Source organism: Denticeps clupeoides, chromosome 2 (genome assembly GCF_900700375.1).
Source record: "Denticeps clupeoides chromosome 2, fDenClu1.1, whole genome shotgun sequence".
NCBI lineage: Eukaryota > Metazoa > Chordata > Actinopteri > Clupeiformes > Denticipitidae > Denticeps > Denticeps clupeoides.
Window position 1 is genome coordinate 8,543,949 of NC_041708.1, and position 17,632 is coordinate 8,561,580.

The following is a 17,632-nucleotide window of genomic DNA, read 5'->3' on the forward strand; positions in this document are numbered from 1 at the left end:
ATACACACGGATCAGTACAGGTATACCCGTTTCATGGATTACAAGTGAAACTTGTCGTATTTTGATTTTTACACCACATTATACTGATTGTATTGATAAATGAGGCCCAATGAGTGTCCCATGTTAGCCACAGGTCAATTGTAAAGTGACCCTATCCTACTACAGGAGTCTCCTTCTTCTTCCTTTGGCTCCTCCCATTAAGGGTTGCCACAGTGGATTAACCGGCCCTGCTGTCCGAACGATTGACATGGCTTTACACCGGATGCCCTTCCTGACGCAACCCTCCACACTTACATGGGTTTGGGACCGGTCCAAGAAAAACACTGTCACCTGCATCCCCAGTGGCTGGAATTCTGCTACAGGAGAGAAGAAAAGAAAAAAATCTATAATAAATTAATTCTGTTATCCAGTGTTGTAAGGAAAGAGTCAACCTGCCTGTTCCTCCCACTGGAACTGCCCCTGTGTGTGGGTGTCTCATATAAAGGTCTCTTGGTTTTTGTTTTTTCTGTTTTGGTAGAATTCACCTCACTGCAGCCATGGTAAGTCATTACAAATCAGCAATTTCTCAGCTATCCTTACACACTATTTGGTACTGGCTGTGTTTCCACTTATGTTAGTTTGCCCTTTGGAGTTGTCTATTTAAAATGCTCTATGAATATCTGTCTAAAAAGTGTAAAGAAAGAGCGAAAATGTTTTTTTTTTTGTCATTGTGATATACTGCAGCACAGAACACAGAGCACACAACATAATTTGTCCTCTGTATTTAACTCATCACCAATTTGTGAGCAGCGGGCAGCCATGAAAGGCGCCCAGGGAGCAGTGTGAGGGTCGGTACCTTGCTGAAGGGCACCTCTGTAAAATCTTGCTGGTTTGGGATTTTAACCCACAACCTTCCCATCACAAGTCCTTAGCTGCTAAGCCAGTAGTTACAATAGATGTTCCTGTGTCTACTTTGTTTACTCTGGCCAATTGGTATTATTTTATATAGCTGAAGTGTGTGTGTTTGTGTGTTTGTGTGTGTGTGTGTGTGTGTGTGTGTAGGTGTGCATTGGTATCAGAGTTCTGGTTCTGCTCAGTCTTTTCTCTCTCAGGATGGCATCCATACCAGAGCAGGTGCTGGCCGACATAATACAGGAAATACACTCAACGTACGTCTTACACCACATAACACTATGCTGATGTCTGATTGAAGGAGATCTGAAGACTAGAAGTGTGATATATTCAGATCAATTACAATATCATATATCATACCATTAGGTAATGAAACAATGTACAATTACCTAGCATGAACATTTGAAAACTAAGTTTATGTTATACTGTGCTAAGCACAAAGTAACCATAGAATATTTACATTTGGATTGGGGAAAACTTAAAAGCCATCCACAGGGACAACAATGACAGGTCAGATATCAGGGACAAAGTCCAAAATACCTAAAAAAAAAGAAAGAAATAGAATGTAACATTTTATTCAAATATCCCGAGGTTATACATTTTACAAACTGTTTGACCAGCTAAGCTGGTTAACCAGATACTGTGACCACTAAAAAAAAAAGTTTTTAGCTAAAACAGGGCAAGTCTGATTATTGCATGTGCTGTTTATTCAGCAGGGAAAGGCAAATATATGGAATGACAAAATGTTTACTTACCCATTCCACACTTTAATTTCCCAACATTGATGAAGACATTATTAAAATAGAGAGAATAGCTTGCAGTATTCACACAAAATTAACAATTTTGACACTAACAGTGGGGAAGATGTGGTATCAGGGTGGAAGCTGTGACATATGTTCTATATTGTTAAAGCTTTTTAATCCTGTTTCTGTGCAGTGTCAGATTAGGAGGACAGCAGTACGCTTTGGCCTTCAGCGTCCCACCACCGGCCTGCAACAGTAAAGATACGTTTTCCCAAGGATTCCAAAACCAGTTAAGCAATCTTGCCAAGAATCTCCAAAACCAGGATCCCACACAAATGCACGGCATAATCAGACAAACAAACATGATTGCAGCCAGACCAATAAAATTCACAACTATACATTTCCATGCAGAATACCTGCTCCTAACCGACCCAAATGGCCTGGCAAAGCTCATAGAAGAGACCAGCAATAACAACTGTGTGGTGTTCTTCTCGTACCTCTCCCCTTGTGTGGATATTTGTTTGAACCCCAATAACGATATGAATATTCTTAACAATCTCAAAGATTCATTTAATGCTATTAGTCAAAAGGCTTTTGTGTTCCATGAACTTTACAATCTTGATAAACCAAAGGATTTAAAAGCAGCCTTTCTTCGTGTCTCTCAGATTGGGAAAGTCCCTCTTTACAGATGCACAAGATTTGGAGGCAAAAACTACTGCTATGACTGTCAAAATAAGATGGACGACTGTGTCTGGGTTGGACTACAGTTCTACGTCATAGAGTTCCTGTCATATGCGCTTTCTGCTTTTTTTGTTTGGCCATTTTGATCCACAAGTAAACATGAAATCAAATGTGAATAAAATTAACAGTGACTCTGTATGGAGGGGTGTGGTGGTTTGTTCTGCCTCTTGGGTCTACTCTTTAATGATTATTTTCCATCACAAGCCTCACCACTAATGCAGATGTTGTCAAAATGGGTCTATAGAATTTAGGTAGAGGGTCTGCAAAAATAATAAATTAATAAAATAAACAAAATGTAATAACTAAATGTGATGTTGGGCCATCATGGGCATGCAGAAAAATAGCCCCCACCATGATGCCACCCTGGGCCCATGTCAGCCATGTCAAAAACCACCACTGCCTGCATCTTCTATCCCATTTGTCAGGTCAGGGAAAAGACCACAATCCTAAAAAAAAAAAAAAAAAAAAAACACCATTGGAGAAGGGTGTAGACCTCAAAACATCAATACTTGGTCCATATAAAGACAAAGTTGTCTGTTGAGGCTTTCCTGCACAGTTGGTTTGGAGGGCCAAAACAGTGTTGGGTGTTGAGTGAGGCAGCTGAGAGAGCATCTTACTGGCTATGGAATAGGAGGAGGAAAATAAGATGGAAGCAAGTACAAGATGGGCAAGTGCTGCCGACCCACCAACTGGCCAAAAAAGTCTATTGCCACTTGATGGCATTATCACCTGGCCAAAAGCTTCAGTCACTCTTTGAAAGCCAAAAGCATCAGTCACTCTATAACCTGAAGGTATAGTTAATTAGACCTGCGAATGAGACTATAACTTAAGTTTATTTTATGCCATATCACACCTTGAATGAGGTACGAGGTACAAGTGCAGAACATTCTGAATAATTTAATGAAAAATAGAAACCTAATAGGAACAGTGGTCGAAATACAAGAAATGAGTAACTCAGACGAAGTCCAACTGAATTGAACAGGATACATACATCTACATGGACCGGTAGTAGCCTTGTGAACCAGAAACCACATAGTCACAGGTTCAAACCCCACCGTTGTGTCCCTGAGCAAGACACTTAACCCTGAGTGTCTCCACAGGCTTATTTTTTTATGCATAGCTATGGAATTAGTTCAAAAGCTTTAAAAACATTATTGTCAATTCTAGCTACAGCCTTCATTTTATGGAAAGGGCTGTTTGAAAGCAAAGTGAATAAAATGCAGTATAACTATCCATACATTACCATTTTATCTTTATTTAAATTGAATGCAAGGAATCTGACATAGCAGGAAGTTTTCATTTAGCTTTTACAAAGGGGGAAATACTTATTTGAACCCTTTGCTGGTTTTGGAAGTTTTTCAACTACAAAGAAATTATCAGTAAATAAATTCATTGTAGGTTTATTTGAACAGTGAAATAGAACAATAAAAATGCATTACAAAATAGTTATACTTTTATACTTCATGAATGAAAGAAGTAAACACTGTTGTAAATGTGCTTTAGTACATGGTGGCAATACCTTTGTCACCAAATCACGTGAGACGTGAGACGACCTTGTATTTGACCACAAGGTTTGTGCATATCTCAGGGGAATTTTGTCCAACTAATCTTTGCAAATCCTCTTCAAGTCATTTTCAATGGCCTGGCTGAGAGCAGAAGGTTTTCACTCAAGATTTGACTGTACATGGCCTCATCCATACTCTGTTTAATGCAATGCAGTTGTCCTGTAACCTTGGCAGACAAACATTCCCAAAGCACCATGTTTGACGGTGCTCATCTGACCACAACACTTTCAACCAGTTCTCCTCTGGATCATTAAGATGTTCAGTGGCAAACCTGTACGTGCGCTTTCTTGAGCAAGGGGACCTTGTGGGCACTGCAGGATTTCAGTTCTTCACAGCGTTGTATGTTACCATCTGTTTTCTTGGTGACTATGGTCCCAACTGGCTTGAGATCATTGACAAGTTCCTCCTGAGCAGTTCTGTTCTGGTTCCACGTCGTTTTCATTATCATTGAAACTCATGAGGTAAGATGTTGCGTGGGGCTCCAGCCTGAGAGAAATTGGCAGTTATTTTATCATTCTTCCATTTTTGAATAATCACACAAACTGTGGTTAACTTGTCAACCAGCTGCTTGGCGGAGGCCTTGAAGCCCATTCCAGCCTCGTGTAGGCCCACAGTCTTGTCAAGGCTGTTGTCCGCCCTCCCAGTCACCAGGGGACACAGGGGCGTACTGGACCTTGTCGGAGTACACCACACCTAAGGTAGGGGACAGTATAAAAGTGGGATTTACCTCACGTTCGCTGACTGACCACGCCTGAAGCTGACCTTCTTTGCCCCAACCTTGCCTTTTTGGAATTCCCTCCTGTCTCTCATTTGCTCCTTGATATTACCTACTAATTCTTCCACTCATGACCAAAATTCCATCCCAGCCTCTGACATTGTATCCACCCCCGAGGGCTTCCAGGCCTGCCGACCATGAGTACAGCCAGCCGCTATTGCAACCCCACGCCCACGCAGGGGACACCCTGAAATCCCTGGAAAGTTTTTTGTTCTTGGCCAGGGAGCAGAGTTTGTAATCTGGATAGATTGATTGCTTCAACGTACACGTGTCTTTAAAACAAGTAAAAAGTTGAGAAGCTCCCAATGTCAGCTCCTTACCTGTATAAGATACAACTGGGAGCCAGAAATCTTGCTTATTGATAGGGGGTCAAACGAGAAAAGGACGCCTTTGCAACAGTGGATTTACTACCAAAAAAATCATATAGACCGGTACAAAACAAATTAAAATAAAATGACAACATGAGGCTATATTTGCACACGGAACATCGGATACAGACTATCAGGAAATTGCGATGACACCATAGACAACAGGAAGCTCCAAACTGGAATATAATATGGACCAGAGCACAATCTCATGATTGTGGAATAAAAATGCCAATGAGATCAATGAAGCAACTAAATCTGAGCAAAGAATTGTCCAAGTACAACATGCTTTTAACAACTAGATGACATAAAGAGACAAATGTGAACAATGACCTTGTTCATTACTAAAAAAAAATGTACAGCATAAAATTATAATGAGCAATCTTTATTGGTTCAGTTGTGGTAAAAGGCAGTAAAGAAAATCATCCTTTATACCCATTTCTTATTTTAAGCACACTTATTTCAGTCTTCCATCATGTTTTCCAACATGTAGCTGCTATTTTTATCCTAAGATAAATAAATAGACAAATAAGTGCCATTTGCTGGTTGTTTCTATCTAACTACTCTTTTCTGGAGTGGAATTATTTATCATTGGAAGTTGAATATTGTTTATTAACTTTAATATGGGTGATTTCCCTATTCCTCTTTTTTGACAAATTAATTCTGGTCAGTACATGACTTGTGTACAAGCAGTGTTGACAAATGCCTATTTCAGCCCAAAGTCATCCAAACATGTGCCAAAATACATACAAAGCTGCCAAACATAAGTGTAACTACTGTGATTACTTAATGTTTACTATTTAACTTTGAAGGATGGTCCATTTCTTTTTGATACTGTGTTCACTATAAAATTTTTGCTAACTGCTATACAATATTTGTAGTGTACAGGCACAATTGTGAAGGGTTTTGCGTGTCGGAACAAATTTAACAACCAAATGGTTCCTTTCTATATCTTGCCTTTATTCAAGCTCTTAATTAAATTGATCATTTTTTGTTATATGTATTATATATATTTTGTGTAACAGAGTGCTTTGTTTGGATTACAAATAGTAATATAACTGTACATTTCTATTATACTTATTGATTTTGTGTGCTTGTACTGAAAAAGCCTTTTAGACTTTTGACTGTACACACAGTGGCGTACAGTTGACCCTTCACAGCAAATGGACTCAGAAGAAAGGTGTGTTTTTTTAGTTCAGACAAACAGTTCCCAGACACAGTTCAAAAGTTTATCAGCGTCAATGAGTGACAGTAATTTACTGTAACACAGGGACATAAGGAAATGGAACTAAAGAACCTGGGAATGGAACCAGGGTAGAGGTTGTTAAAGACATTCTAGATTGTTCTAGACCTGACACCTACTCACAATCTCACACAATTAAATGATCTGACTAAAGGTCCCTCCCCCTCACCATTTAACAACAAATACATTTTTACATCCATCCCCAGTGGCTGGGAAAAGACTTTCAAATATATTTCCATCAAATTAAACAACAGTTTTATGGCTTGTACCTGCCGAGAGGCCTGTTGTGAAGTACAGTGAAACCAATAGATAGTAACATTTTCAAGGACTGTTAAAATTAAACTTAGCTTCACACCACTTTTTTCTTCATTTTAAATACATTTACATTCAAATGTGAATTTGGTGGTTGTATTTGTTGAGAAAAAAATCATCATACAGTCAAAAAAATATTTTATTTTTTCATTATGTAAAATGCATTATTAAATCAATAAAATCTATAATAACTTTGTTGATGTGAGTTATTGAATGAATTTTGCAAAAAGATCATTAAATCTGTTTCAGTTCTGTTCTCCACCCATTTTACATTAGTGTCTGTGGACATAAGAACTCTGAAATAATTAATTAATCAGAATATACAAAGTGAATTAGCAAAATATTCTTTACCACTTTGTGTCAAGCATTAGCAGTTTGTCTTTACTATTTTGTCAATCCATTTGAACAAGTACCTCTACTTTTGCGTGCATGCATGTTTGCATGAATTAATGTTTTTGTAGTCGTGTTTTGGTCCATTATTTGTAATAATGGTGATGAGATTCCTTGTTCTGTCCAAAAAGGAAACCTGTAAAAAGATGGTAAAATAACATCAGCTCCTCTGCAAGGTTTAGTGCACACAGTCAAAAAACAATTCACGGACGTTTAACTGATTGTTTGTGAGTTGCAATTCACATTTTCACCGCCAGATGCCAGTAAAAAGCATCAATTGTCATCAAAAACCATGCAGGGTGCCCTTTCTTTTTCACTGCAGCTATACATATTATAACTGCTGTCTAGGAACAGAACCCTGCATTGTTTCTTACCATCGGATCCCAGTGACTGCTGATGCACCATGTTCTGAACTTCCCTCACAGAGGTCCATTAGTTTGGCAGGGTTCTCATGGGGGGGATTCAGCGTCAGAGGAACCATGGGCGCCAGCGTGGAGGCTTCTTGGACTCAGACCGTGGGTGTGGTTTGGGGATGGAGCTGAAGATTTCGTGAGATGGGGACAAAGGTTGTAGGGGTGCGGCACAGAGACGCATCATCACCGGCTGTAAGCGTTCCTCTTGCATCTTAAAATCCAGCTCTACGCTGTAACACACACATCACCATATCTCATAATGCTCTAATACATTCTCATTGTTTCAGAACATTCATAAACTGAAAAATGCAAAACACCTCCAGAACCTCTAGAAGGGTTCTATTGCAAAACATCTACTGCACACTTGTCCATAACACTGTGTCATTCCCACTGTGCCACGCCCACCTTCACCTGCATTCTGAGCTACAATCATCACCTGCTCCTGTCTGTCCCAATCACCTTACGTGCCAGCTTTAGTTTCAGATAATCAGATTCTTAACTCTGAATATCCTCGTTGTGAAGTTTCTCTCTGCCTCTCAGCAAGTTTTTGAAGTTTGTATATAGTGTTTAATACATTTTGGTACATTGTTCCATTTGTGTGTGTGTGTGTGGTAATAAACATGTATGTTAGGCAGGTCTGTTTTGTTGGTGTATGTTGATCTGAGTACTCCACACATTTGTGAACATGAGAGAGGTGGATAAATGGATGTATTAGACTAAAACGCACACGGACAGACAATTTTATGTTCTTTCAAAATGTAAAAACCAAATGAAATTCAAAGACCATAATGGAGGCTGTAATGGCGAGATAAATGTTTGAAAGAGTGTGATGATGTGAAAGTGCTCGTGAAAGTGTGTCAGTTATTCACTCACCTGTAGATGATACAGGCACTGTTCCTGCAGGTGTCACAGTTGGCCGTATCCTGACCGGTCCGATACAGCAGCCTATAGGCAGATGTGGCAAACTTACTTCAAGTAAGTGAGAAAGAATAGTCTCTAAATCTTACTATAAAGTTGTAAAGTTGTCTTATGAAGGTCCATTTTTTTGGACTAAACAAACTGGGCCTTATGTGTTCACTTAATTGGAATTATAGAAATAGTAACTTCATTTTTACAGATGCTGAAAATATTGGGAACCTCCATTGCACATGGTGACAATTCTAGGCCTCACTCACTTTCCATAACCACTTAGTCCTACTCATCCAGTCCCATCCAAGGACACCAGGTGCAGGGCAGGGCACCAACCCACCGCAGGACACACAGGACAAAGCATTCACTCACCCATTCACACCTACAGACACATTCATGGCTGCTCACTGCTCACAACTGGCGATGAATTAAATGCAGAAGACACCATCTGTTATGTGCACTATGTGCTGTGCTCTTCTGTATATCACAACGACAAAAACTTTCACTTTACACTTTAGGGTAAATGCTATTAGACAACTTTAGGAAACCTGAGAACCCAGAGGACCAATATGGGGAGAACATGCAAAATCTACAAACAGAAGGTTGTGGCCAGGATTCAAACTCACAGCCCATGAGGTATAAGGCCCAGTTGAAAACTGCCCCTATTCACCTGTTTGCCTTAGTTATACACTTGTTGTTTTCTTTTCATATGTAAAGCTGGATGCACCAGTACCCATGTGTGTAACCACTTAGGTTTCTGATGACAATCCAGGTTGATGAACAGAACATGAAAAATGAAACAAATGGCACTTATTAGTTCAGTTAAAAAAAAACACCTTGCGTGTGTCTGCATGATTGAAGCCGAACGTTCAGAGAGTGACCTCATGGGTGCTGTTGGGATGTCTGCCAGCCTGATTGCCACTGCATGAACCAGTCATTTAGAAACTGTGAATGTCTCTGTCTGGTGGTTTTATTTCTTTCTTTTTCCTTTTAAAAGGGGTGTAGTACACAGTGTAGTACAGTGATATTACACTCATGCAACTGTCACAACCAATGGTCATAATAATTATTTCATACATTAAGTAACAACAAAAATGATAATAATAATGAGCGTGTTCTCGTAATAATTTATTATTCTTATTATTATTACTAAAGGAAACATTAAGATGGATCCTTGGAAAAATAAGTAGTATGCAGTGTCTTGGAGCTATGCAGGCTCAGAAAACATTTGCCCAGGACATGAACAGACCACTGCAATGACGCCATTGCCACTGCTGTCCCCAGTATGCGGAGAAGCTACATTGCTCAGTGGTACCTTGGTGGAGCGGGATTTGAACCAGCAACCTTCTGATTACGGGGCCGCTTCCTTAACCACCCGGCCTGTCCTTGTAACTACTGACTGCTGCTCTGGATGAGGGTGTCTGATAAATGCTGTAAAAGTAAATATAAACCTATATAACGATATCCTGCAAAAACTGAATTTTTTTGCAATAAGTTTATGAAATTGTTGCCCCCCGGCTTTGTGTGTAGGTGGAGATAATAAGAGTTGTGCAGAAGTCAAGTTCCTCACCCCTCCCTGATTGCTTGTGTTCGCTCCAGCTCTTGTATGACTCCCAGCAGCACTCTGATGGTCTCCAGGCTGCAGCTCATCATGGCCTCCATGTGCTGTAGACGTATCCTGTCCTCCTCTAGGCCCGCAGGTTCCCCCGCCTGCCTGGCTGAGTTTCCCGCGAATGGCACGTGTGGGCCAGTCTGGCGCTGGGCTCGTGGGAGTGTGTGCGTTTGTGAACGAATGTGTGTGTGCGTTTGCATGCTGTTGAACTGCAAGCTGCCTCGTCTGTGGTGGATGTGTGTAACGTTGGGCCATGGGACATCTGACCTCTCACCTTTCATTTGTAACTCCTCCTGATTGCTCATTCCTCTCGATTTGGACCCTCCCCTCTCCTCCTGCCATCTTGTCGGTCCCTTAGGATCCTTTGGAGCAGATCGAGGATGTGTGTGTGTGCAAGTGTGTGTGTTTGAAATGCGTTCGCACACAGACACATGCTCAAAATATATGGATGTGTGTGACTGTGGTTCAGGGTGCAAATCTGAATGTGTGTCAGGGCGTGTATGTGTATGTAAGTGTGTGTCAGGGTATACGTTTGTACGTGAGGCTTTTTGGGGCTGTGAGTGTGTGTGAGTGTCAGGATGCGTTTCCCAGCTCTCATCTGTGCTGTTCGCGTTCAGGCACTTCTCGTTGTCTCCTCTGCATTCGCTGTGTGTCCCTTGCACACTCTTCCCCTCCTTCCCTCTTTCTTCGTCCTCTCCCTCTGTCCTGTTGTTATTCTGGAAGCCGCCATCCTGCAGACTGCGGCTGTCCCTGTGTGTGTGGCGTTGAGGGGGGAAGGTGCAGTAGCGCTGGGCCAGGTCAGGTGACGTCTGCACCGCCGCGCTGCGAGTCAGGTGGGAGGATCTCCGCCTGCAGCTCTGCACCTTACACGAGGCCCAGCGCTGCGTACGCACAGGTGCTTTACGGCCCTGCCAGTCCCCCGTGTCTCTGAAGCGCACCTGCAGTGCACGGCTCCGCCTCCGAGAATCGTGGGAGACCGGCGACTCGCACGCGAGGGAGGGCGGGACTTCAGAGTCTGAGCCAGAGTCAGACAGAGCATAGCAGCTTCTGTGTTCACGGGTCACCATCCCACCTCTGGGGAAAAACAAACTACATTAAAACAAGGGATTACGAATAAAAAAATTAACCAACGAAAATGAATGAAGCATTTCATTCAAAAAAGAAAAGAGAATTTAGGTTTTATTCAAATTTATTCATATTTTCCCTTTGTTCTAATTTTTTTGTGAAAGGCTAGTTGCATGTTCACATATCCAGAACAAAGTTAAAAACAGTACATTCATTTATCTTGAGTTTTAATATTTAATGCTTTTAGAATCCTGCCAGTGACCCCGGCAGTGGCTTTATCAGTGTACTCAGCAAAACTGTGATCTGTAACTCATCCTTTACTCATCCTTTCAACAGGCATGGGGCTGAGATAAACAACTGCATAAATACGCAGACATGGGCATCTTCGCAAGCTTGTGCGGCCCATCAGGCCCGGGTATTTTGGTACACAGCGCAGACGTACAGTTTAACGTAGCTGAGAACAGCGGTGGCAGTACTAACAACTAGCCCCTTCAGTGAGGACATTCATTAGCATAGATTAAATACAAACATGAAGCATGTCCCATTGGACATTATTCACAAAAATCACTTCTAGAATGTTCTTTAGCTTTCAGAGAACACAAGTGGACAATTAAGATTCAGACAGCTCCATCTAGTGTTGCTTCCTTATACTACAGGCACACACAAACAGAGGGTAAGTGGATGTATGACCGACCAAGGGCAATGCACAGCACACATACATTTATACTAATACTAACAAGTGGAAACAAGGCAATTATCACGGTAACTCAGAGAAATACTAGTCAGAGCGAACTGACACCACTTGAATCTGAGGGGGTGCTCCGGTCCCATGTTCCGGTCCGGAGTTTTACAGTGTCTATGTTGTCTGCCAGATTTTCCTGATTGTGTGCAGCTGTTTATATGTGTATTTAAGTTAAATTGTGTCACGTCTTCGTTTGGTCAATGGTCTTTACTTCCCTGTACCTGTTATTCCCTGTTATTTTTGTACTGTCTTCGTTTTTTAATTTTATTTGACCAGTTTTTCCTTTCACGTTTCACGTTTTCAGAACACTGGAGTGTACACCCGCTGCAGCGCGAGGTAACCTAATCCCGCTTGTCTGACCCATCACTGTACATCTGCCAGGTAATGTGTTGTATTGCCTGCTGTGGGTCAGATGGAGCCACCACCGCTTCGGAGGCATTTATATCATAGTATTTAAGAAGGGGCATTAGAGGAATCTGAGAAGGATGCACAGTCTTTTCTGTCTCTTATCCCCTCTCTCCCTCTTATCCCCCCGCCAGCTCTGTTAGTCTGGCCATGGCCGTTTCAAGGATTATGAATAATGCATGCAGTCTAAAATTGCAAAAGTAATCCTCTTAAATTCAGTGGAGTGCTTCAGTAGATGATGTTGTCTGTTCAGCCTTACAGTACTTCATAATTTCAAAAAAAAAAACTGGGGGCAAAAAATCATTACATTACCCTAGACCAAAGCTAATATTATTAATCCCCCCTCTCATTCTGTCATTCGTTGAAAGTGCATTGCCTTGATATTTCAGTGTTAAATTAAAATCTCAAATGCAACCTTAGGAACATGATCTAAAAGAACACAACTGACTGGGTCAGAACAATCGGTTCCCCTTCACCCCCGCTGACTCTCACTTGCTTTAATAGATGCTGTGTTCAATAAGGTCAAGAGTACAACATTTCTGATGGCTGCACAGCAATTTAAATACTCAATGCACACAATATGGGACAGCGTGGTAGTTTTTTTTTGCCCCCAAACAAAGCATTAGCATTTTATGGGAAAAAAGGTACAAGTATCACAGAGACAAGAGAAAATGATTTGTTTGTCTTGTGGTTCATTGATTTGCCATTCTTAAACATGGCGCTCTCATTTCAGAAGCATGTCGTGCGATGAGAAGATATTTATCTATGGGTTAGCCTAAAAGCCAATGCCTGTTTGCCTCAATTATGCAAGGTCAAAAGCCACAATTGTAAATTGTATACTTTCTGTGGAGGTGACAGAATTCTCACAATAATTCTCAGATTCACATTTTTATGCCATGTACACATGTACACAAATTCTAGGCTCTGCTCGAAAAACCACCACCTTTGCCGTACCTTTTTACTGCAATTTCTTGTCACATAAGTGACTCTTGAACATTTGACGTTTTGATTGCACAATGTGTGATAAGATTGCAACTGTATTCTACTCTACATGTTAGCACTCAGTGCAAAAAGCAACTATGCCACACATCACGATATAAACATTTTGGCATGGAGAAACGGCTCTATGTTTATAGATAATGAAAAAAAACTTACCTGTACTAAGCTAACAATTTCAATTGTATGAACTTTGTATGAATTGAATGAAACACACTGATGACCTACTATATAAGGGAAGGCTGTTCCAAAATCAATTTAAACTAGAAAAAAAAGTCTAGACTTTGGCACAAATCGTATTACATTATTTTCATTCATGTCTCAATGCACATGCCAAAGAGAGTTAAAACCCTTGTTGCAGCGATTTGAACCTCTTTGGAGCTGGGAGCATGCACATTGGTTTGAGGCGCGTGAATAATGTTTCACATGGATTGAAATGAAACCTTACTGCTAACATTACAGGAACTGACCTCATCTAGACCAGGCTGTGTTCTAACTATGAGAAAGTTGACCTTCATGCAACTCATTTTGCAACTAATAGGACCCTGATCAACACACTCAACAACCCTTTAGACAGTATGTGCTACAGACAAATGTTAATGAAGGTACATGTTAGACTGGTGTCATGTGACATCTTCACTGTCTTTGTATGGGAATCAGAGCTCTCATTTGGTCCTCAAACCTATTTCACTTTTGAAAGCAATGCCAATGCTTTCTGCAGTGTGTACAAGACACATTTGAATGCATCAAGAACAGCGCATTTTACAATCCAGAATTTCCTGGTACTCCGGACCGGGATTTTGTGTTTGCCTTGTCTTGTGTTTCTGGTTGCCCTGATTGTTTCAATCTGGTCAAATTATTATAAATGTATCCTAGCCGTGTCCTGTCCTCGTTCTGTCTGTATTCTTAAATTCCTGTGTTTTTGAGTTGTGCATTGTGTGACTTTTACAGGTACGTTTGTATAATTTTAATTACACTCAGGCCAAAAAATACTGCTCCTCAGTTACACAGAAATTCTCCAATCAGTAGATCAGTGTGTCTTTTCAACTGACCATTAATATATTAGAAGACCATTAGATAATTAAAATGCTCTAATGGTTGCCAAATGTGGTATTTTCCTATCAGTTACCAAAACTAGAACCTAATAGATTATTCATAACATTATCAAATGTTGTTTAATTACTACAACTTTATTCCAGGTCAGGAATCTATTTAATTCAGCATTGCACTTACAATGTCCTTTATGCATATTAAACAGCCTTTCTCATCATACTTACAAATAAGTTATGCCATTTCTGCATATTAATTTCCTACTCTGTGATACATATAATTAGATCGTAATATCATTTTTATGCCACCTACACCCAGCCACAGCACAAACATCAGCCCTGTCTCTGTATTCCTCAACCCGGCCAATGAAATGACTGAAATTTAAATAGTCTACTGCAAACCAGTATGAGCTGCCAGATGTGCAGCTGCCCCGGGGATGAATAATTATGGAATTTTTTTCTCCTGCTCTGATATTATACGACATATTACTATATTCTGTGGTGATGCCATGTCTGACATGTCTTTCAAGTGTAAATGTTGTAGTTGAACTTTAGTTTATGGTTGATATGACAGAGGCCGGAAATACTTACTGACTGCTCAGATACATTACACATATACACAAATGAAAGTGTATGTGTGTGTTAGAGAGATATGCATTTTTTTTTTTCAAATTACACATGCAGATAAACCCACACACACTAGGACAGTGCTAATTTAGTTATTGCTATGTAAATATAATTATAATACAGCATCCACTAATGTATAGAAAAGTGAGAAGGCACATAAAACAGCTATACACAAATGCACACACAGACACACACACACACACACACACAACTTACCGTGGTAGGCTAATCAATAGAGAATTAAAGGTGTCCGAAGAACTCCAATGTTATAAACACACACATACACGTACACACACAGGGACCACGGCGGACAGACAGACAGCAGCTTGTTCTGGGTATCCAAAAGATAAAAGGAAATCCATGGGTCGTCTAAAATGCCTACCACCACCTTTACACTCACACACTCTTGTGCACAGAATGACACACACACAGACTCAGAAGCAGCATGTTCCTTTCAGACTGCAGCCACTGCAGTCTGTGAGTGTGGGTGTGTGGGTGAGAGAGAGAGAGAGAGCGAGTCAGAGGAGGAGGAGCATAAAAGGTTGGAGGTAGGGAGGGAGATAGAGCAAATGAGGAAATCTTTTCTACCAAAGACACACATACAGTCAGAATTGCACAGGGTTTTTTTTTTTTGGTTTTTTTTTTAAACCATAACCTGTATTTTCATGGAGATGGGCATCAGGGAATATCAGCACACTGCAGTTTCATTACTGTTCACTTGGCTTCTGAAGGTTTGATGCTTTTTAAAACAGAGCCTCAGAATCAGAATGTGCATAAAATCCACATGAGTGCATGGGTCCTAATCCCTCACAGGAGCCATCCAGTTAGGACCCTCTAAATGTAAGACTGTGTGCCACACACCATTGTTCCACTGTATATTTATATTTATTAAAACTTAATTTATCCCATCACCCTAAATGAGCTGCGTGCAGCAAGGGGACCTCAGTTGCACCTCGGTGGTTCGGGACTTGCGCTTCTGCATGATGCGTAACTTTAAGATTTTGGGTTCAAGTATTTTAGATGCCAGCTGTGCCACTAAAATATTTTTGTTTCCACAGGGTAGAGAGCGTTAAAATCTATAGGTGTTGTATGTGTGTGTAGGCCCTTAGAGGACATGTACCCATATTGGCAGAGCAGGGAGATAATAGAAGCAGATGCCTTCTATGTGTTTGAAGACGAGTTATAGCACACTAAGGGCATAAAAGGTCTTGTTCAGATGTTTTCATTGCTCTTGTGGCCCAGGCTGGATGGCACAGGAGTCCACAACTGTCAATTAAGATAGTTAACATTTTCTGCTGTAAGTTTCACAATAGTTAATTTTTAGGAACGAGGACAATTATCATGGATTACTAATAATATGAACAATGTGTAGTATTCTGCCTATAGTCCCAGAAAACTTGTTTTGTTGTAACACTGCCTGCATGGATTGTGACTATGCTTTGCAAACAACATTCTATATATTTCACCTCCCTGAAATTGATGCTTGACTGGGGAGTGTGCTTTTCTGTGCTCGGCAGATTGATGCGTCTGGCCTGGAGCTGCTTTTCCTGAAGTGCTGACTCTCAGGGAGCCTAATTGATTTATGTGTCCTCTGTCCCAGCTTCTGCATCTGAAACTGTTAAGAGTGATTAATTAACCCCCAAAGTCTCGTTTCAAACTTCTAGTCTGGCACTTTGTTTTGTCCAGTGGCTTGTGTGTGCTTTGCGACGTTCCTCTTCTTGCTTCCACACACTACCAGGCCAATGCATCAAGCACTGTTTATTTTAGCACCATGGACAGGGTTGAAGCAGGGTTGAAAAATCACACTCGTTACATTAAATCGAGGCATTTCAGTCCAGAGCTACCATACATTCTTACCCTTTCACCAGCCTGCTGCCTCACGTTGCATCAGTATTAGCAGCTGCTGGAAGAGATGTTGGAGAGGTAAGCAAAGTTCAGTCAACCTATGGTCCATCTGGATCCTAATCGCTTAGCTGAAAAGCATCAATGTGGTATGGTTGATAACCTCTACAGTAAAAAGCAAGGAAAAATGAAAATGCCACTCAGAACAAAGTACCCAACCACAGAACACACACCTGCACAACCACAAGTTCATGAAGAGAAGATCCGATAACCACCTAGCTGATATCTGCTCTTCTCGAACTTCTTGTTAAACCTTTGCAAGTCCACAAAAGAACAAACCACCATCAATGAGAGACGATCTGGAAGATCAGGCAGATGGTGATGGCTTCAGATGCACTGTTTGCTGACCGAAAAGAGACATCACATTTTTACATCATTATTAAAGGCTACAACACCAACAAAAGTAATAATAGTAAAATATAGCCACGAGCCACGATACTGAGGTCCAAGCAAAAGCACAATTCACTGTGGTGCAGTCCGCCAAGTCACAAATCACAGTTGAGCGTTTTGACACAGGCCAATTCAAGCCCAGAAAATGGCTAATGTGCACATTTCAATTATCCGATGTAGAGCCCCCCAGTGCCCCACGCCTACGAAATTTGGTGCACACATTTTGCGTACAACTGTACACACACGTACCGAATTTGATTCGATACAGCATTTGCTTTTTCTGCCCCTTTATTGCAATAATGCTGATGTCTCTATAAACTATGTCGACGTGGCAACCATTTTGTTGAAAAGTCCACATTTACATGCATTTTAGTGGGTGGGTGGATACTGGACCTACCTGTCAAACTTCAAACTTTTAGTGGAAAAAAAATGTTAATTATAATTTTTGAAAAAGAGCTTCATATTAGGGGATCTTTTGGATCAATTAATTTTCATTG

At 40.8% G+C, this 17,632-nt stretch overlaps 1 protein-coding gene across 2 annotated transcripts; it reads right to left on the reverse strand.

The window, feature by feature from the left end:
• Nucleotides 1–6,756: 6,756 nt before the first annotated feature.
• Nucleotides 6,757–15,290, reverse strand: LOC114784307 (inhibitory synaptic factor 2A-like). Of its 2 annotated transcripts, none has more exons than XM_028969595.1 (5): nucleotides 15,060–15,290; nucleotides 9,918–11,033; nucleotides 8,312–8,383; nucleotides 7,400–7,663; nucleotides 6,757–7,161 (listed from the first exon to the last, which is right to left on the reverse strand). In XM_028969595.1, exons 2-4 carry the CDS (start codon nucleotides 11,024–11,026, stop codon nucleotides 7,651–7,653), a joined length of 1,194 nt encoding a protein of 397 aa, XP_028825428.1. In that variant the 5' UTR covers nucleotides 11,027–11,033; nucleotides 15,060–15,290; the 3' UTR covers nucleotides 6,757–7,161; nucleotides 7,400–7,650. The 2 variants fall into 2 exon arrangements, with proteins under 2 accessions (XP_028825428.1, XP_028825427.1); XM_028969594.1 differs by having other exon boundaries at nucleotides 7,400–7,668.
• Between the last annotated feature and the right edge of the window lie 2,342 nt (nucleotides 15,291–17,632).

Bases quoted from the DNA above. Each gene is read 5' to 3' on its own strand.
- LOC114784307 (XM_028969594.1), bottom strand. From the start codon at position 11,026: ATGGTGACCCGTGAACACAGAAGCTGCTATGCTCTGTCTGACTCTGGC. The intron at 8,384-9,917 runs GTGAGGAACTTG...ATCTGCCTATAG, and splicing joins ACACAAGCAATCAGGGAGGG to GCTGCTGTATCGGACCGGTC. The intron at 7,669-8,311 runs GTGAGTGAATAA...TGTGTGTTACAG, and splicing joins AGTGCCTGTATCATCTACAG to CGTAGAGCTGGATTTTAAGA.